The sequence below is a fragment of the Culicoides brevitarsis genome, chromosome 1 (genome assembly GCF_036172545.1).
Source record: "Culicoides brevitarsis isolate CSIRO-B50_1 chromosome 1, AGI_CSIRO_Cbre_v1, whole genome shotgun sequence".
Lineage (NCBI taxonomy): Eukaryota > Metazoa > Arthropoda > Insecta > Diptera > Ceratopogonidae > Culicoides > Culicoides brevitarsis.
Genome location: NC_087085.1, coordinates 13,476,887 through 13,498,791, shown reverse-complemented (window position 1 = coordinate 13,498,791; position 21,905 = coordinate 13,476,887). Strand labels below are relative to the sequence as shown.

The 21,905-nt window shown below is 24.5% G+C and overlaps 1 protein-coding gene across 2 annotated transcripts in view; it reads right to left on the bottom strand.

Annotated features, from left to right (window-relative positions):
• LOC134837996 (transcription factor AP-2-epsilon) overlaps positions 1-21,905 on the bottom strand; it is a 39,476-nt gene that overhangs the window by 4,521 nt on the left and 13,050 nt on the right. For both annotated transcript variants that reach the window (XM_063853425.1, XM_063853423.1), the window contains exon 2: positions 712-921. In XM_063853425.1, the coding sequence (XP_063709495.1) occupies positions 712-921 (210 nt within the window). The remainder of the gene's footprint in view (positions 1-711; positions 922-21,905) is intronic.

Genomic DNA, 21,905 nt, shown 5'->3' with positions numbered 1-21,905 from the left:
TATTACAAATTTTAATATTTTAATTTTAATTGAAGCTCAAATAATTATTTTGCATTTTTATAAAAAAAAATTCAATTTTTCTCTTTTTAAATTTAAAAAAAAATAAATTTCGTTAAAAAATTCATTGATTTAAAAAAATCAATTGTTATTTATTGAAATAATTTTTATAAAATAAAAAATAATTATTAAATAAATATAAAAATTATTTCGGTTCTTGAAAGAAAATCAATATATTTGTCATTTTAAATTATATTTCAGGACAATTTATTAGTTTTATTTAATTAATTAATTTTATTAATTTAATCATTTTTTTAAATGAGAAAAATAAAATAATTAAAGTAATAAATAATAATTAAAATTTAAAAATAAGATGAAAAATTAATAAAATAAATCGAAAATTCAATTAAAATGAATGAATTAATTAATTTAAAGTTAAAAATTATAATTTTTATTAAAGTAAAAATTTTTAAAGACAAAATAAATAAAATCTAATATTTTTAAACTAAATTTAGGCAAAATAAAAATTTAATTTAATGAGAATTAATTTAATAAAAATTTTAATACATACATTTAATTTTAAAATTTTTTTAATTAAAAAATTTAGATATTTTTTGTGCATTTATAATAATTTAAATTGTATTAATTTTGGATTTTTTTCAGTTTAAAAAAAAATAAAAAATAATTAATTATAATGAATAAATTAAAACTTACTTGTTGTTGCGGAGGACTCTGTGTCGTATGATGAAAGGGCGGCGGAAAATACGGCGGCTGAAAATCTGATTGCAACGCTTGATGATGCATTTGCGGCGTACCTCCATGCCCTCCATTGTGTCCCACATTTGTGCCTGTGCCACGATGTCCTTGTGTGTAAGCTGGACTACCGCCTGACAATCCAATGCCGCCATGACTGGTAAGTCGCTCCTACAAGTAAAGAAAAAAAAAACGACGGAAAATTAATGAGGTGTTAACGCTTTTTGCAAATGCAAATGAGTTTCTAAATTGAGTTGCATGTTTAGTCACACTCGAGTAATCAATTAGGAGTCAACGCGGTGGCTTAATCAGTTTTGTTTTGTGTGCATTTACCATTTTTTTTGCAATGCAAACACTCTGAAACAAGAAAATAATCTTAATGGCAATGCTTCCGTAAACAGACCCGTAGACAGTTGAATTTACGTTAATTTTCCTTCTTATCGTCAAATGCAGTGTGTGGGCAGTTTCAGCTATTTAGCTAATAATAAGTAATTTGATATAATAATAAAACCCGATTTGATGGATTGTTGAGCGCGAGTCTATTGAGCCTTCAATTGCCCGAGTCGAGTACGAGTTTTGTTCTGTCACTCTCTTTGCCGTTCGCTAATTGCTTTGAAAATTTCCTCTTGTTGAGTCACCGGACTTGTTTATTGCTCCATTTACTAATTACATGTTCAACATTCCGCATCTCATGCATTTGAAGAGGATACAGGAGTTTCCATATTTATTTAATTTATAACGGAAACACTTCGCTCATTATTGCCAACTTGCCTTGTACGCAAAATTTAAGCTCAAAGTTGCATGAATCGCGAAAAAGTTCACATTCGCGACATTTTGTTGATTTTAATGCGATTTTCGCGCAAAAATATGTCAAATATTCAATTAAATCTGGTTTTTTATGAGCGTTGTCAATGTTTAGTGCTTCACATTTTCTATCAATCATGCGTCGTTGATTGCTGCTTGCGTCTTGGAATTTATAAAATGGTGTATAATAAAATGGAAAGTCACCTTATTTTAACTTTTCGTTGATAGATTTTCATTATTTGATTGAAAAAATGAGAAAATACTTGAACATATTAATCAAACGCACATTAAAAATCATTAAAAATAATATAATAATCAATTTGTGTGATCGTTAATTTATGCATTTTTGCGTTAATTTATGTTCTTGTGAAAAATGTGGTTAATGCAGTTTGTGTCGGTGCTCCAGCGGTGGCATTTCTCGTCATATGATTCAAATGGAGGTTAATGCTTAACAAAATTGACCGATTTTTTGTGGTTAATTCTCATGACTTGGCACGAGACATGCTGAAAAATCCTTAAATGAAGTCATTTTAAGCTCAAATATTTATTGGCCTTTATTATTTTTGCTCTTTTTGTTTTAATTTCTTTACATTCTAATACAATTAAGTAAAAAAAACATGAAAGAAAATAGAAGAATAACTTTAATTATTATCAGTTTAATCGTTTTCTTTGCAGTTTCTTGGCTCGTATGCGAGAATAATGCAGAAGCGATGATGATGAGGATCGAGAAACGAGTCAACATAATGATAATTATTGTCCATCAGAACGGTAGTTTTACGCAGAGCCGTTCACCACATCAAAATAATGATAATGTTCTTTAACTTAACGATAACTTGCATGATAATTGGATATAAAATAATTAAAATAACGATGATAAAATTTAAAAAAAGCAAATAAACTTCGAAAAAAGAGGCATTAATGGTTAAATAATTAGAAATAAATTTTCTTTTTCTATTTTTATGTCATTTTTAATTAAACTTTGTATACTTTTATTTGAAAAGATTTTCGATTCTTATAAAAAAAATTATTTTTCGAAAATAACTTTAAAGTTTTAAAAATTATTTTTTTTAAATACAAATTTTTCTTATTTTTCTATTTGAAATTTATATCAAAATAATAGAAAATTTTACAAGCTAAATAGTAAATTTGAGAAATTATTTATTTTTTGTTAGAAAAAAAAAGGATAAAGGCAAGGAGAAAGACGAAAATTTCACAAATCAAAAGTCACGTAAAATAATTAATTAAAATTATTTAAAATAGTAATAATTATTCAAAACTAAAATAAAAAGGTTAAAAAAAAAATAAAACTAATTTCTCGAAGGAGCTCCACATTTTTTAAAATTAATAATAAGAAAAATTTAATTGTAATATTTTTAATAATTTTTAATAAAAATTTAAATTTTTATTATATTTTAAAATTTTAATTTTAATTTAACTTTTATTTAATTTAATTAATTTTTTTTTATTTTTTTTTTATTTTGTATTTTTGAAAAATATTTTCCAAAAAATGCTCAATTTAAAAAAAAATCTCTTATAAAATTTTTAAAAATTATTTTTCTAGTTTTTCAATGTTAAAAATATTAATTTCACTTTCAAAACCTCACACATTCACAAATCAGCTCTCAGTGACAATCCTCTTTTCGTAATTTTTTCTCATAATTGCACTCTACGATAGTTTCATTCACTCACAAAAAAAGTTTCAAGATTCAAGCGCATACTTGAAAGACGTTAAGACGACATTAATTTACATTTTAAGTGTCATTAAAAGATGTAAAAATCTTTTTTAAACACTTTTTTCTTTCAAGTAATGTACCAAAATGATGACAAAGTGACATATTTAAGTCTACTTAACATTTTTATGTGTAAATTTCTTGCAATGATGTTTTACACCTTTCTTTCTTTCTTTTAATTATTTTTCTTTATTTGCCGCACAATTGTCGGCAAATATTTTCTTTTTCATGTTCTTTTCAAGGAAAAAAAATCAAACACGTGGCAGTGTGTGACCTGCATTTCGTGCCATTTTGCATCAGATAAAAACATTGATGAATGACTTCAATTAGGCGTCGATGGTGGTTCGATAAGAAGCGCAGCAATTTAATTAAAATACTTGCATAATTACTCAATTTATTTGCATTTTTCTAAGAGAGGAGCATTAACGGGACTTTTTTTTATCGCAAAAAAACTGAAAAAAAGGGATCGTCAAGGTTGCGTAGCTTCATTTCTTCATTTCACAATCAGAATATTTATCAGAATATTAATAATAATATTAGGTATTGCGTGATTTGAACATGTAACTTTAATTTAATTTTGCCATTAGTTATTTTACAAATTTAGCACACAACTGGGTGTCATAACGTCAGTTCGCAGCCACCTCATCATTTGTCATTCGCACTTTTAACAAATTTATTTTGCATTTATTTAAATTATTACCTGAACCTCAATAACTGACGACATATCCACGTAAGCCAATGCCATTTTGTTGATATTTACTTGTCTTGATCACACTCGATTTTTATTTATTTTTCATATAATTTAATTTTTTTTTGTATAAATAAATTTTATTTATTTTTTTAATTTGTTTTATTTTTAATTATAAATTTTTGATCAGTTTATTTTTCCATTTTTCATTAACTTTTATTACTCTTTTAATTGTTTATTATATTTATTTATTTTTTTTTTTAATTAAATTAATTTATCTTTTTTGACGACGATTTACCTTTAGCCTTATTTTATAATATCACACAATCACCTTCGGATAATTGAATAAATAAATTAATATGCAAATTGATTTTTGTTGGCGGGTGAAAAGCGGATGATTGGATCAATTTCAGCATCTTTCTTTCTCTTAACCGACGGAAAAAATTTTTCGCGATGAGTCATCGTTGAATTTCGAGAGCAATTATTCAAAAATGCATTTAATTCTAGCCTTCTGTGCAAGCAAGTTTCAAACTTGAGGAAGAGACGAGAAGAAAAAAAAGATAAAATAATGAAGAAATATTTGGAGCATGTTCAACATGCCTTAAAACTTTAACTTCATCATCATCATCATCGTTCTTTTTTCTTTCTTCTCCTTTTGTTGTGATCCTTAAAATCACATTCAAATTAATATTTTGCAGCGCGTTGTACGTTCCAACGTTGCCCACCCTTTATTTATTATCGTAAATATTATTTTAATTTCATCCACTTTGTTCCGAGAGAGCGAGAGATGAACTTCTTCGCTTACGCTGCCTGTTCGACATACATTTGGCATGTAAATGATTGCAGAACATAAATATTGAAGGAATGCAAGACATTGTCAAAAAATTAAGAAGAACATCTTGTAAATATTCGCTTTTGCTCGTACCAACCTACAGCAGCAGCAGCATCAGAGTCTCGTAAAAAAATAAAAGGAATGAAGAAACATCAATTACGGGTGATGTTAATTTTCTTGCTTGCTTGACGATGATGATGGCGATGCACGTGTGATGTGTGCAATTTCTTCTGCGTGTTTTGACATGTTCGTAAAAAAATTATCAATTCGATACACGATGTCAATGCAAAGTGGTGAAGGAGCATCTGTTTTATGACTTTTTTTTCGGAGGTATTTGCAGAAGTGAAGATAATCGCTCCAATTTGAACAGGATTTTAGCAGGTTTTGATTGATTTGGACTTTCGTGTTAAACTTTTTTCAAATATTAAAAAAATTGGTAGTTAACAGGAGGCAAAAATAATTTTGTGACATGTTTGTAAATTTGATGGTCAGTAATTAAAATTTAAAAAAAAGATAATTTTAGGAAATTGGCAAAAAAAGCAATTAATTGGCTGAAAATTAGTTTAAAATTTTTCAAATTATTAATTTCCTATTTATACGTGATTATTTTTTAAAATTAAATATTAATTTTTTTGAATTGAAAATAAATTAAATAATAATATTTTTTAAGTAATTTTTATTCGTCCTGATTTAAGTAGATTTTTTTTAAAAGTTTTAAAAATTAAATTTAATTTATTTTTAAAAATATAAATTTCCAAAGTAAATTTTAACTTGAAAATTTCAAATAAATTTTTAAATGAAATTTTCGAATTATTTATCAAAAACTATAAAAATTAATATTTTTTACTAAGGCGAATAAATTTAATTTCTTCATTTTTTTGAAAATTTTATATATTTTTTTTAAAAAATTAAAAAAATATTTTTTTTCAAAAGTTTTAAAAAAATTATTTTTTTTTATTAAAAATTTTATTTTATTATTAAAAAATTATTTAATATTTAAAAATTTAGACAAAATATAAAATTTTATTCATTTAAAGAAAAAATATTTAAAAATAATTTTAGTTTAGTTATTAATTTTAGGAAAAATTTTATAATCAGCTATTAATTTTTAAATTAAAAAATAACAGCGAAAAATTATAATAATTAATTGATAATTATAATTATTATAATATTAAATTAATCATAATTATTAATTATAATTTAAAATTATTTAATTATTTTAAATTATGAAACTCGATAAAAAATCCTTAACATATCTTCCTCAATAAAAATTTTTTCAACCGAAGTTCAAGGGAAAAAACTGATGCCTGTTGACCTCCAACTTTTTTTTATAAATGATCCAATCATCCCATTAATTACCGCGCACTCCGCCAATCACACAAATTCCCGCAAAAATATCTCCTTAATTAACATTTTAATTGATACTTTTTTTTCTGATACGAGATGAGTTCACTTAATAACCGGCTACCTTTCAAAACAATTTACTCAGCGAGCAGTGTCAACTTCATTTTCAATAAAAATTCATTAAATTGACACCCGGACACAAGATTATGATTGTAGTTCTCTCTATGTGTGGCTAACGTGCGCGATTATCGTAAATATTATTATTTTTATTCATTAATTTTATTTTAAATTACTCTATTAATTATTTTCTTTATGATTATTTTATTGTTTTGTCACATTTATCTTCAATTAATAATTTTTATTTTTTTTTTCAAGTTTTTTTTTATCCCCGCGAGATAATTTTTATTTATACCGTCAAAAAGTCTTACGGCACAATTTTTTTCGCATTCTATTCATAACAAGTGCCTAAAGTAAACTAAATATACAAATCTATTTCAGTAGCTGTTGATGTGCTTACTGTGTGTTGTTGTTGCTCATGTTCGTTCTCTCGTGTATGTACAAAAAAAAAAAATTATAAAAAAAATAACAACACCGAGCTCGATCATAATAATGTGTGTGTGTGTACCATTTGAATCTCGCATATGCCTGTAGTAGCTAAACACACGTCTTTTTCGTGTATGAAGAGCACTTGGAGTACACAATATTTTATGTTGTTATAAAAAAAGTGGTTGGTTGCTCTTATTCTCCTCAAATTTTGTGTGTTTCTGCACGAGAGTGTGTTGTTAAAATTTTAATGTTCGCCATTTATGTACGAAGAAAATTATCATAATCATGTAAAAATTTCTCTCTCAGCAATGCGCAAGTACAAAAGGTGTCAATGTTTCGGCAGCCAACCTGAGATGCTTTTGAGGGTCAAAGGCTTTTAATTTTTTTTTAAATTTTTGGTCTGGTCAGGGATAAAAAAAACATATGTGCTAAAGATTATGTTTCAAAGTTTAAAATTTGAAGTATAATAAAAAATATTTAATAAAAATATTTAAAAAAAAAATAAAAAATAATTTAACTATTATAAATTAAATTTTTAATTTATTTTTTAATTTTAATTTAATTTATTTTTTTTTAATTAACTAAAATTTAATTTTTAATATTTTAAATAATTTCAAAAATATTAAAATTTTTTTTAAAAGACGACAAAAATATGAACTTTAAATAAATGTTAAAATTTACATTGAAGCTTTGAAAAGTTATAAATTTTTACAATTTTTAAGAGATAATTTTCCCAGAATTTTCAAGAAATGCAAAAATTTGAAATAAATATGTAAAAAATAATAATTTTGGTAAAATTATTTAAAAATTTGCTAAAAAGTCAAATATGTGAAATAATGTTCGACTCAAAATATTAAAAATTTCGAGAATTTTCATTTAAAATTTTCCTTAATTGATTCAGCTTAATTCAATATTTGAGAAAAAAAAAATTTTTTTTTTGAATATTTTTTGACCTTGTTGTCCTGTTGTTGATGAATTTTATGTGAAAACATATTTTTCGTTTATTTTTTTTTTAATTTTTTTCAAAAATCTGAAATTTTTTTTGGTCAAAAATTATTTTTTTTATATTTTTTTTAATTCAAAAAATAATTTAATTTTATTTTTAAAACCCTGACCTCGTGTCGTCGACTTCTTGTAAATTCTTGCATGTTTCCATCCAGGTGCATCTTGGTGCGCAAGGCAATCAAGAAGCGATTTGCGTTGATCTCTCGCTGTAATTTTTTCTTCCTTTAGTTTTATGAATGAATTGTAAATTAACTGCGTAAGTGTTATTAGTTTCCTTCTCGCGTATTATGTGTCAATATAATTACATCCTAGCACGGCATGTTTTTTTTTTGTTGTTGTTGTAATGACGACGCTGGCGCTCTCGAAATCACAGTCTCTCATGCATAACTCGCTCCTGTTGTGAATTGCCATTGAAAAAAAAAATGTTTAAAACACTTTTCAATCTGTTTCAAATCGTTCTGTTTTGCAATGAAAACGAGGAAGAATAAATCATGGGGTTGAACATTTATACCCACATTTACAGTTCATTGCGTTATTGCCTCCGGGCTTGTGATTTGTTGAAATTCATCCTTTATGTCGCAACATACACACACATGGAAATTGAAAAAAAAAGCAGAAAAGGTAATAAAATTAGGAAATGATTTTCAATGCAATTTTTCTAAGTGATTGACTGAAAGGGAAAGTGTCGAGTCGAGGGATGTTTGTTTTAACGACGACGTCCATTGAATTTCAACGGATTTTTTTTTTTTTTTTAAATAAATAAAAAATTTGTCTAAACAGGAAATTGCCTAAAAAACTTCTAGAAGGGTTGAAAATAATTCAATCGATGACTTCCTAAAAAATTTAAAAAATAAAAAATTCGAAAATTTCTGAAAAAATTAGCTCATCATCGTCAGGTATGAATAATTTTTACCACGTAATGAATTTTTAACAAGCCAAACTTATCATTTGGCCCGATCTCTCGTTAAATCATTCCTTCACATGTTTCCATTTAACAAGTTGGTTCAATATAATTATCATCCATCCATATATTTATTTTCAATTTATTTATTCATACTTACAATTTCATACAATTCATTCATTATTTTTTTTTTATTTTCTTTATTATTTCATGAGTAGCTCACTTCATTAATAACAACATTTTTCTCAATAAAAGAAATGTGCGATATGTAGTTAAATACCTCCGAAAGTAGTCAATCATCGTATGAAACCAAAAATTAAACCGTTAGTTGGTACAAAAAAATTATTCATAACATTACTGGTCAGTGATGTACTTTTCTGATCGAATTATTAGATAAAAATTAACATTTTTTAGCGTTCAATTATTTTTTGTCGATCATGAAACATTATAAATGATGTCTTTTTATTGGCAAAAAGTGAACAAAATCTTATTAGACAATTTTTTCATTTATTATTTGAGACAGTTGAAGGTCTCGAGAATTCCAATAAATAAATAGTTAAAGTAAAGTTTTATTTTTTTTTCATATAAAAAGGGAGGAGCTACGTTCCCTTAGCGCATAAAATAACAATGAATCGAGTGTCGTTGAACATTTTGTATAAATAAAATGTTGTAGCATGTAATTTTTAACTGTTTTAATTTAATGCCAACAGCTGCAATAAAAATTTATTAAATATGGTTCCTTCCTTGATTTATTGTTAATTTATTAAACGAAACTGAGGTGACTTCCATTATGGAAACCAAAATTTCGTTCTACTTTGAGGGTTTTTAATGCAATATTTAAAAAAAAATATTAAAGTAAAATTATTTTTAATTCGTGATGAATTAAAATTTTGATAATTTGTAAAAAATTAATAAATATTGAAAAATTTATTTTAATAAAAATTATAAAAAAATAATTATTATTTAAAAAATTATTTTTTATATGTTAAGTATATAACTTTAAATTATAAATAAAGGAAAAATAAAAAAAAATTAAAATATGAACAAATTTTAATAATGTTACTTGTAAAATATTAATTTTTTTTTTAGTTTTTAACTTTTTTACAAATTTTTTTTTTTCAGAAAACCTAATTAATTTAATTTTTTTTAAATTTAATAAAATTAGATTAAATTATTTAAATAAGGACATTCATGAAATAAAAAAAAATTATTTTTTTTTAAATAAAATTATATTAAATATGTATTTAAAAAAAATAATTTATTATTAATTATAAATTATTTTTTTCGTAAAAATTATAGTTTTTTTTTTGTATTTTACTCAAATATGTTTTATAATTATAAATTGATAATTATAAAAAAATTGTATAGAAACCGAATTTTTAGCAAAAATATTTTTATGTATTTAAATTTTTTATATATCATATTATATTTTATATTATTATTTTTATATATTTTTTTATTTTTATTAAAAATTTTTTTTTTCATATTATATATTTCATAAAAAAAAATATTGAAAACAATATTTTTCATTAATTTTTCTAATTTTTTTTTTATTTTTGAAATTTTTATTCAAAATATGTATTAAAAATTTAAATCTTATAGAGTTCTTTTGTTGAAAAAACATATTTTTTTCACCTTTTTTAATGTTAATTGATCTTAAATGATCGTGCGGTAGATCTTTCACCCATCAAAATATTATTACGAGACGGATCATTAACCGATAATTAATGTTAATCAAGCCTCTTGATCTGTTTCATCCCATTATTCGTCTAAAATTAATTATCTTTTTGATAAAATCACTTCTAAACTAATTGAAAGTCACGTGTAACAAAATTTTCGTATCTCACACAATCTCAAACACTGCAAGAACTCTTCTCAAATTTCAAGTTCAAGTTTTTTGCTCCAATTTTTCAACTAGAGACGAAGTAATTTTACACCGCATGATTAGCGTTATTGTTGTTCTACATAAAAAACTGTGTTTTACACTCCCACAAACATGTTTGCTTTCTTTTCTCCCATCCTCTCGCCGTATTAAAGTTCCCTTCTTCACACATATGTCTTGTCGTTGTGTTGAACAATAAATGATATCTTTATTATTTATTATCCTATTTATGTTTTTTTTGCAGGTCTATTCAATACGAGTCATTGCCATTATTTGGTGTCATCATATTACAACAAAAAAGGGAACACTTCTATGCAACATTATCATCTCGTATCGAGAAAAAAGGTAATAATAATATGTGAAAAATGTTATAAATGATCAACTTCCTTGAAATCCATTCATGTAGATTATGTTGAACCACTTATTTGGATGTTAAATTATGCATACGACGATGCGTTACGCCGTTTTATGGAGCTTTAATGTGATTTTCAATGGGTCTTTATTGTCATCGTTGTCGATTTAGTTGCTCCGTTTGCGTAATGTACACGTGAAAAGGTAAAAATTGACCTTATCTGGCGATATTTTCGTGTTACGAGTGTTTATTTGGGACAACATGTCATCGAAAGTCGAGCCTCTGGGCGAAAAATCAGTGGCACACGTCAATCACGCCGCACAAAAGGTACCTGTGACACGTTTTTCTCGATTTCTTATTAATTATTTTCAATTAAGTCCGGTAGCTGTGCGACTTAAAGGTGTTTGCCGCCGTCAGTGAACAATAAAATATGACTCTAATTTGAATATTTATGACATGCACATAAAATATCTTGAATAAATAGCTCATAACTACCAGGATTAACGATAATGCGAGCAAAACATTGGAGACACACCCAGCTTTCGGTCGCGGTAAGTGAAACAAGTGCACGAGAAAATTTAAAGTAAGATTAATTGAGATCGAGTTTTTTTCGGACTTACGATTTTTTTATGATTATGATGTTTTTGGCTCCTACAAAAGTTAACAAAAGATATCAAACAAACAATTGCTCTGTCTGTTAACTTGATCATCTTCTTGTTAACCTTAAATTACATTTTCCATTCACAATCGACTTTTCATCGACTCCAAATAAAAAATTAATGAATCAGCGTTTTCACGTTCATCGAAAAAGGTAATCAACAAAAAAAAAATATAAAAAAATGTATTTTGTTGAAACTGATTAAAAAATTGTATATCGATTGTTCTTACGACAATCGACGAGTAAACAGAAAAAAAATTCGTGCTCAATTCAAAAGTTCCACTCGCGTGCCAGATCATTACGAATCAAAAAAATGTGATTAATGTTGCGCGAGATAAAATTTTTCGGTGAGTTTATCGAATGCACGAACTCTATTAATATAAATAAATTCAAATAAAATTTAAAGAGAACATAAAAACTTCCTAATCCGGAGGCACGTCCAATCTACTTATTTTTTGTACTCGGATATTATTTTTTATTTATTTATTTGTACAAGTAGAAAATTGAACATGATGAAAGCAAATAGGCTTTTGTGTTGCGCGGCACAGGTTGGAGATCGAGTAGTCGACGCATATTATTATGATTGTAGATTAAATAAATATTAAAAGGAGAAAAAAGGTTGTTGATCTCTGACATGTCCAAATAATTGCTTGAATTGAATGGGTGGATGTTAAAACAATCTCGCATTCATGATAATTGAGTGATTCATATCGCAAGTGGGAGGCATGATGGTTATCGATGTTTTGCCAATTTATTTGATATGATTTTTTTCTTCTTATTATATTTTTAAAAAAATAAAATTTAAAAAAAATATATTATTTAATTTAAATTAATATTAAAATTACCTAACTCAAAATTAAATGTTATTTATTATAATATTTTGAATTAAAGTTACTTTTATATTTTAATAAGAATAAATTTTTGAGAATTTTCTGATCAATTAAAAAAAAAAACTAAAATAAAAAAATTAAACAAAATAAAAAATATTATAATATAATATACCTAATATAATATAATTATAATTAATTTTTAAATTAAAAAAAATATATATAAATTTAAAAATTATTATTTGGTGCATTCCATTCTAAAAAATACCAAAATCCCGGATTCACTTTTCTCATAAAATAGTAGTAGAAATAAAAAACTGAATAGTTTATCGTGATGTCCATCAAAAAAGAAGAAATTTTTGCTTTGGCGAAATTTTTTTCTTCTTATTTTTAAAAATTTTATGATATTTTTAAAAAATTTTTATCGCATAATATGGGAAAAATTCAAGTAGCGAAAAAAAGGTCAAAATTTCAAGTTTTGATTTTCAAAATTTTTGTTCACCAGGATTGTTGGTCGTCTAAAGTACATCAATTTTTACCATGAAACTTATGGTCGGAAACGAATCGTTTGATCAGAAAGCCCAAAAATGTGATTTTTTAGCGTTCTTAAAAAATTTTGAGTCATTGATAAAAATTTTTAAAATAAGTCGAAAATAAATGTTGTCTTAGCAAAAGTTTCTTATTTTTGGATGGACATCACGATAAGTTAATAAAATATGTATTTTTATAGGTAAATTTAAAATCCAGGATTTTGGTATTTTTTAGAATGAAATCCTCCATTTATTAAAAAAAATTAAAAATGTTTGCTTGAATTTAAGCAATTTTCATTTAAAAAAATTAACTAATTTTTATGATTTTTGTAAAGGTCAGAAATTTTTAACAATTTTTTAAAAATTATTTTTAATAATTTAATTAAATAATTCAAACAAATAATTTAAATAAAAATTCAAACATGTCAAACGAATTTATATTTATATATTTATTAAATTTTTTTTCGAAATTTTTAGACATTTTTAATATTTTTTTTTATAATAAAATTTAAAAAAATTAAAGTAAAGAAATTAAATAATAAAATTTAAAATTAAATTAAAAATTTATTTTAAAATTAAAACCAACTCAAATTAATATTTTATTAATTTTTTTTTAGTTTCAATAAATTTCATCGTCTCCAAACATTGCGTGCTCTTTCTCTCTCCGCGCAGCCATCACAACAGATAAAGCGATTAACGTCCATTCAATCAAACATTTTTCATCGTCATATCAGCTCAGCTCAATGGGAGTTCATAGACAAGTAAGTCTTTTATTTATACATTTAACATCATATACAATATTTTGTGAACGTGCGTGCGTGCGGCAAAAGTCAATGAAATTTTGAAGTTTATTAAAATTAATTTACGTTTGATTGAGTATTACTTCGATTTGATGGTTCTCGAGTGTATTGCGGGCAGAAATGCGAGCACAAAGCCTCACATTGAAGTTGTCTCTATAAATTAGAATTAAGTGGCGCGGTAAAGATTAATGTTTTTTTTTGTCAGAATCAAAATTTATATATTTTTTTTCGTTAACAATGCACAAAAAGGAAAACAATTAAAAATCAAGGTAAATTAGAGCAAATTTAATTAAACAGTCATGAATTTACTGTCGTCACTAATTACTAGACAAAGGCTATCAAATTACACCTTTCAACATGTAGTATTCCCAACTTTTTATTCTTTTTATTTATTTTTATTTTTATGAATCTGTAAATAATATGCAAGTAAAATTAATCTTTTGCGGCGTGTGTAATTAATGTGTGTGCCTCCAACTAATAATGTTTGTGCTTGTGTGTTCACCAGAAGTTTAAGCTTTGTGACCTTTAATTTTATTTTTTTGCGATTTTCTTTAGTTTTATAATGATACCCGCATTCATGTAGTACACAACACATGCTTAATCTTGCTTAAGAAGAACATAAATATCGAAAGATGATATTATTCTTGTTTGTTACATTTATTTATTATTTCTCATATATGTGTATGGGACCGAAAAAAGAGACGAGAAGAGAAATATTCTTGCACATTATAAAGTATCACATAAGAGGCAGCAGCAAAATGTTATCTTAAATTGTGGTATAATGGACACAGTAGCTGAAAACGTGCGCAACAGTAGCACAAAAATTATTCCACAACATATATTTTTCATGTTTAAGAATTTATTTTAATATAAATAAACTTTTTTTCATACAAAGAATACGAAAAAAACAAGAGAAAAATTGTAACCGATACGAAATTTAACAAATTGACCATAAAAATGTTGTGTAGAATGTAAATTTGTTTGACATAATGCATTATTCGTTGTTACATCCGAACATTTTTGTAACATTATTAATTTTTACTCAGTGACTCATCATCAATTTCTGACGAAAAAGAAACTTTCATCTAAAAAACCGACGGTATGTTATAATAATAAATAGTAATAAAATATATTTTTTACTGAAATAAACTTTAAAACGTTTAATTTGCAAGGTTGTTACACATTTTACAACAAAAATCCAGACAAATTTTATATCACTACTCCTAAAAGTTACTTGAAACGCATCATCATGTGGGTGAAGATGAAGAAGAATAATGATTATAATTAATATAATTAAGAATGTTTTATTATATGATCAGATAACGATCTGATTTCGCATGAACTGAATGTTTAAAATGTTTAATTAAAGGTTAATTTTATAAAAAAGTAATAAAAATGTTAAGCTATAAACCTTTTTATAACATATATAATTTATTTTGATTTTTATTTTTTTTATATTATTCTAAAAATAAATAATAATTATATAATTAAAAAAGAATTATTTAAAAAAAATAAGAAGCGCGATAAATTCAATCAGTTTAATCATAACAATATATAAAATAAGATATTTTATTATAAAATTATTCAATTGTTATTAAGATAGTAATATTGTGAATCATTTATCATAAGTGCATGTCCGTTGATTGCGTCAAGTCTTCGTTTGCGCAGAATATAAATAATAATTATCTCCTGTTGATATGGCATTTAATTAAATTAGCATTAGAAATATTCTTTCTACAAAATTTGCATTAACATATATTTAATGTATATTAACATATATAATAATATAGTATACATTATACATACACAGGTAGTAATAAAAAATCATTGCAGTAAATATCGGGATTATTAATCGAATTATAAACGGTTGTCAAGATAGTTAAAATGCTCAGTGGTGGGAAAATGTTTGTAGTTTCACTTATATATATTATATATAATAAAAAAAGTTAACATTATTAATAATAATAATAATATTTGAGGAGCAGCAAATAAAATATTTTATGAAAAAATATAATTTTTCATTCGAAAAATAAATAAACAAACATTTATCAAACATTCATTAGACCCATTATTATCGCTATTAATATTATTATCATTTTTATTTCACTATACAATAATACTAACATATATGTTTGTACTTTAATGATAGATATAAACTTTATATTATTATTAACTTTTAAAGTACACAGAGCTAATGAAAGGTGCAGAAATAACTGCAACAGCGCGAAAACTCAAGTAAAACATTTATATATATTTATTTTATAAAGTTTAGGTAGAAACAACATTTTCGACATTTTACAAAGATTTATTAAGTTCATATTATTATTTGAATAGAGATACACTTGTTAACGCTACGTGCAAAAATTTCATATATGCAAATATTGTCTCAACGGCATTAAACGAGTAAATTTGTAATAAAATTACGTGAAACCACATGAGCAAATACGTGAACCTTATCTCATTATAATGGGTGAGAGTGAGCTTTAAAAGCATTTTTTCTTATTATTTTTCGCGAAATCAATAAACGCATAAATCTTCAAAGTGCATCAAAAATGATAAGAAAAAAAACAAAGAAATCGATTCATCAAGTGGGTTGACCCCCCTGAGTTGTGATGTAAACAGATAATTTAAATAAATTTTATTGTATTTCTTGTTTATCGCATAAACTGCTTTCTTTCTGCATTGTAACAACAACGAAAACACCCGAGTATCAAATTAAAAACTGTCACCATTCCCATCCACACACATTCACATTATTTTGTTGTTCTTTTTTCTTTCATCTCTTAAACCACTTTTTATTGTAGAGACTTAATTTTATTCATTAACAAAAAAAAAAGAAGTGTTTTAACACTACAAAAGCAACGAGCAACCTGTTCCCACACAATAATTTTTCTTGCAAGTTTGACACTTTACAAACATTCGTCGAGAGGCGAAAATTAAAATAATAATAATAATATTAAAGAACATCGAACAACAAAATAAATACATTTAAATTACATGCGCGGAAATTGATACAAAATCCGCACAACGCGGTTTCGTTATCAGAATCACACGCGAAATGCAAAAAAAAAAAAATAAATAAATAAAAATGAATGAATGTGGAACAAATTTACACAAATTTGGCCTTAAGATATTTTATTTATTTATTTTTTTAATCACAATAATTTTTTTTATTCCTTTGCTTTCTTTCGTCTTCAAGTTTTTTTATTGAAAAAAAGTTTTTGTATCATTGTTATACATTCATGTTATTAAAAAAGTAATTTTCATTCATATTTTTTGTAACTTACTCGTGTTTCTTTTGTGAAATGAACCGAAAAAATTATTTATGAATGAAAAAAAAAATTTTTTTTTTTTGATAAAACGAAGATGAGGATAAAATTGAGCGAATTAATAAAATAAATGTTCAAAATTTCCTGTTGCAATAAACAATTATAATTAAATGTGCAACTTTCATGTCAATAAATAAATCGATTATGACCTAAAAAGTTTCCTGTAACGTAATGCCTGTAAAAATCTATAAAATTCACACCGTTTTTGTGTTGCTTTCGTTCTGGCGTGTTGCTGAGAGATGACAAGAAAATCATTTAATATTAATAATAAATAAGTCATAAAATTTCTTTTAATTCTTTCACGTAAACATAAAGGTGTCCACACAAGTAAATATAACAATAAAATATGCAACAAAGTATTTTTTAGCAAAGCAAGCGGTTAGCTTTTCAACTTTTTCGATCATTATGGAGTTGTTGTAGTTTAACATTTTTTTTCTTGTTGTAGTAATAATAATAATAAGTACAAGACAAATTGTTGTAAATTAAATGTTGTGTAAAATATGATTCTATTCACCGTTAAAAAGTGCCAGGAAATGAGTGATATTTTGTGCGCACATTTAAAAGCGATTAGAAAATGAACTTTTGAGGAAGAGCAAAATAAATATATATGGATATTAGGTTGATACAATTTTAGAAAATGTTTTCATTTTTAAATATTTTTTTGGAAATATTGAATTTAAATTTATCATTAAATAAATTTTAATAATTAAATATAATTATATTTTTAAAAAATATTAATTAATTATAAAATAAATAAAATTAATAATCAATTTAAAAATAAGTATAAAATTAATTAAATAAATATAAATAAATAATTATTTATTAATATTTTTTGTATATATTTAACATTAAAAAATATTTAATTTTTTTAAAAATATTTAACAAAAATTAAATTAAATTAAGAATAAAAAAAAATAATTTTTTTGTAAAATTTTAATTTAGAATAATACAAAAATTAAATTAATTTTTAAATATTTTTAATAATTAATTTATTTATGTTTTTAAATTAATAAAAAATTTTATTAAAAATTTAATATTATAAATCAAAATTAATAAAAATTTTAATAATATGTATTAAATTCATATCAATTATTGAAAAATGCAACATTTTTGTAAAAATAAGTTAATATTTTCTTACTTTTCAAATTTTTAACGAAAAATGATCAAATTTCTAAAAAAATAATTATGAATTTTGAAATTCATACAAAAAAGTACAATATCTTAAGATTTTTTAAGAAATCTTGTACTTTTTCATACTATGACTCATAAATTAGATAATCTTTCTTCCTAATGACCTCTAAGAAATTTAAAACATTTTTAATTTTTCTTTCAGCCTAAATATGAATATTAGTGAGAAATGCTTGCTGGAAGACATTGATGAATGATATATATTTTTAGCAAAGGACTGCATTCGCTAGACAAGCTAACTGTAAAGAGTCATCATGAAGCGCGCGGGGAAAACTAGTTTCCATATAGCAAAATTGAAATAACTTACAGCAACATCATCCTCATTCATCTCCGATTCCCGTTCGTCATCAATCAATTGATTAAAATGTACGAGTGTCGTGTCATCGTCGTTGTTGTCGTTTTCTTCAGCAAGATGATCCCCCTTGTTACCACTCGTCGTCGTCGTCGTAGTGCCATTTGTACCGCACTTGGGCATCATTATCTGACCTACGCAGTTGTTGGTCGTCGTCGTCGAGCTCTCACCACTTAAACTACTATCATTATTATTATTTTCATCGTCGTCTATGCCATCGTCAAAGTTATGCATATCATTATGCTTGAAAATTTCCATGTTATGTTTGAGAATTTGATTCAGCGATTCGTGGCGCAAATCGTCAAATTGGGGCTCATGCTGATCATATTCCACAAAAGTTCTGCTGTAACGACGTCTTTTCGCGGATGGGGCATGGATATCACTTAACTCTTCCATTTTTTATTAAATTTATTTTTTTTTAGATCATTCTAATTTATACAATGTTTCGCACTGATAAAATCCACACGTGCTAAATTTCTATATTCGGTCACAATAACAATAGTGATCCATAATCATCTTCCACACAAAAAAAAAATTTTTCAATAAATAAATATTGAACGAAAAAAAAAAATAATAAATAAATAAACAAGCGAACCCGAAGATAAAATACTTGCGCGATGCGTACAATCCGAATATCGCATACACACTGTCTGCGAACATGCTGTCTGTAAGGCTTGTATCCTACTTATGGCCTCTAGCAATATTATAAAGAAAAATATTATATTTTATCTCTTGCACTCATGCTGCTGTCGCGTTGTTGTAATAATAAAAATAATAATGTAAGTACAATTTGTACGATCTTGCGTGTATGTTTGTATGTTACTCTCTCGCATATATGTATGAAACTGGACATAAACTGAGAGGAATCTACAATAATGTGTGTGAACCGGTTTTCTGCGGCAATTCTTGGGTTGTCATCTCAGGAAGGTCCGTTTCGGGACAAAAGGAAATCCGAGACTGATCTATTTTTTCTTGAATTTCTTAATAATAATTTTCGAGAAATGTGAGAAACTTTGGAAAAAATTGAAATTATGTGCAAATAATCATAAATATAAATTATTTATATATGTTAGGTATATGTTTAAGTATGTTCCAAATGTAATAATAATAGTAATATTATTAATTCATTTTATAGCAGTAGTTTATGCATGTTACAATATTCTATATTAAATACCGTAATGTTAATAATTTTAAGAAAATTTAAAAATATGTTTAATGTTTTTAAAAAATATTTTTTAAAATTTTCAATTTTTATTATATTATTCAAATATTTTTTAAAAATATATTTTTTTTGTTTATAAAAATAAAGTTTTAAAGAAAGTTTTAATTCAATTTCGTTTATTTATTTTTTCTTTCAAATTTTTAACTGAAATTCTTCAAAATTCTTTACTGAATTTTTTAACTTATTTTGTGTTTTATTTATTATTTTGTTAAAAAATAATTATTTAAGGTCTCATTATTAATAAATTATTATTATTTAATTAATTAATTTATATTTTAATTAATTTTTATTTAATTAATTTTTATTTTAATTAAAAAGTATAAAAATATTACTAAAAATTTATAAAAATATATTAAATGATGTTGAGAAAATAAAATAAGATATATAATTTTCTTTTGACTTCAAAATTATATTTTTTTCTTGATTTATTTTAATTTGTTTAATTTTTATTTCTTTTAAAATTATTTACTTTACGGTAAGTAACATAAAGTAAAGTATATACATTTATTGGAAATTTTTACAAATACTAATAATAATAATAATCATATTGAAACATATTAATATAAAATTTATAGGACGATCAGTGGCGAATGCTTGTCTAGTATGGAAATGCGTGCGAATATCTCGTTGTAGGTCAATACGGAATGAGTCGGCATCGCTATCATCTGCATAAATAATAAACTTAAAAAAATTAAAAGTGTCTTTGAAAGAATTTTAAAGTACATTCTTGAACAAGTTATTTAAAAATATTCATAAAATACTTTAAAATTAGATACAACTATAATTTTTTGCCATATAAGCTCTCAAGCTCAAGTGCCTTGCCTGCTTGCTCTGCTTTCGTTATTATTATTTTTTTTTTTCAACCATGAGTTGAGGTTTCTTCGTGAAATCGTTCGTCTTCATTGACGGTGTACAAGCGAGAGAGAGACTTTTATCTCTTAAATGCGATAATTACGGTATAAAGGTAATGACTATCTTTTTGTATATATCTTCGTTGCATATCGCGAAATTAAATCACCGCTTCATTCATTCATCTTTTTACAACTCATTCATAAAACATTTTAATAGCAGCCACTTTTCACTACTTGAACGATTTCTTCGCATACACCTAATTTTTAAATAAGATTTAATTGAATCGCCGTTCAATCTCATTTCAACTTTAATATAAATAAATCGACATGTGACGCACACATCAAGAAAGCGGCAGTCAGGCAGGCGGTAAGCGATCAAGATAAAGAAAAATAAAATATTAATTGATAAATTTGGGACACATACTCGTTTTTTTTTGCTTCATCTTTTTTTTTAATCATAGTGCGAGACCGAGCATGAAAGGAGAAAAAAGCCACCAACTGTGTTTTGGCAACTTTATTATTAAATTGCTTACGGTGCTGTATCTGAGCGTTTCTACATGTTCATTTATTTTTATTTTCGTGAAGACTTGTGAGTATATAAAAAATATTTAATCTTTCATTCATTCATGTTTTTGAATAAAAAGAGGTAAACCAAATAATTATAATGATGAGGAGAGAAAGAATTGAGGAAATTTATATCAAGATTGTACAAGCAAATGTCAAGTTTGACATTAATTGAAAAGTGTGTAATGTGTCTGTTTTTCGGTTGTATTTTCTTCTCATGTTGCGGGTCAAAAGTCTTGCGATCGTTGACTGAATGAGTGATGAGAATATTTTTATTTATAAAAACTTTTATTGATTCTTTAAAAATATTTCATAAAAAAAATAATATTTAAAAAATATAAAACTATAAAAAATGTTAAACATTAATTTAAAAAATATTTTTTTTAATAAATTATAATATTAATATATTTTTTTAAATTTTTCATTAAAGATCAAAATAACTAAATATAAAAAAATTATAAAAAATATTTTTTTTTTTAAATAATGATTTATAAAAAATTTTTAACTTTTTTTTTAAATCAAAATATTTATTTTTTTTTTCCTAAAAAGTAAAAATTTATTAAGAATTTAAATTTATAAAATATTTATTTAAAAAAATAATTTTTTATATTTATCCCTTCAATTTTAATTATTATAACTTTAAAAATTATATAATTATTAATATTTAGTTATAAAAATTAAATTTTATTATTTTAAATTTAATTATTTAAAAAAAATATTATAATAATAAATAAAATTAATTATAAATTT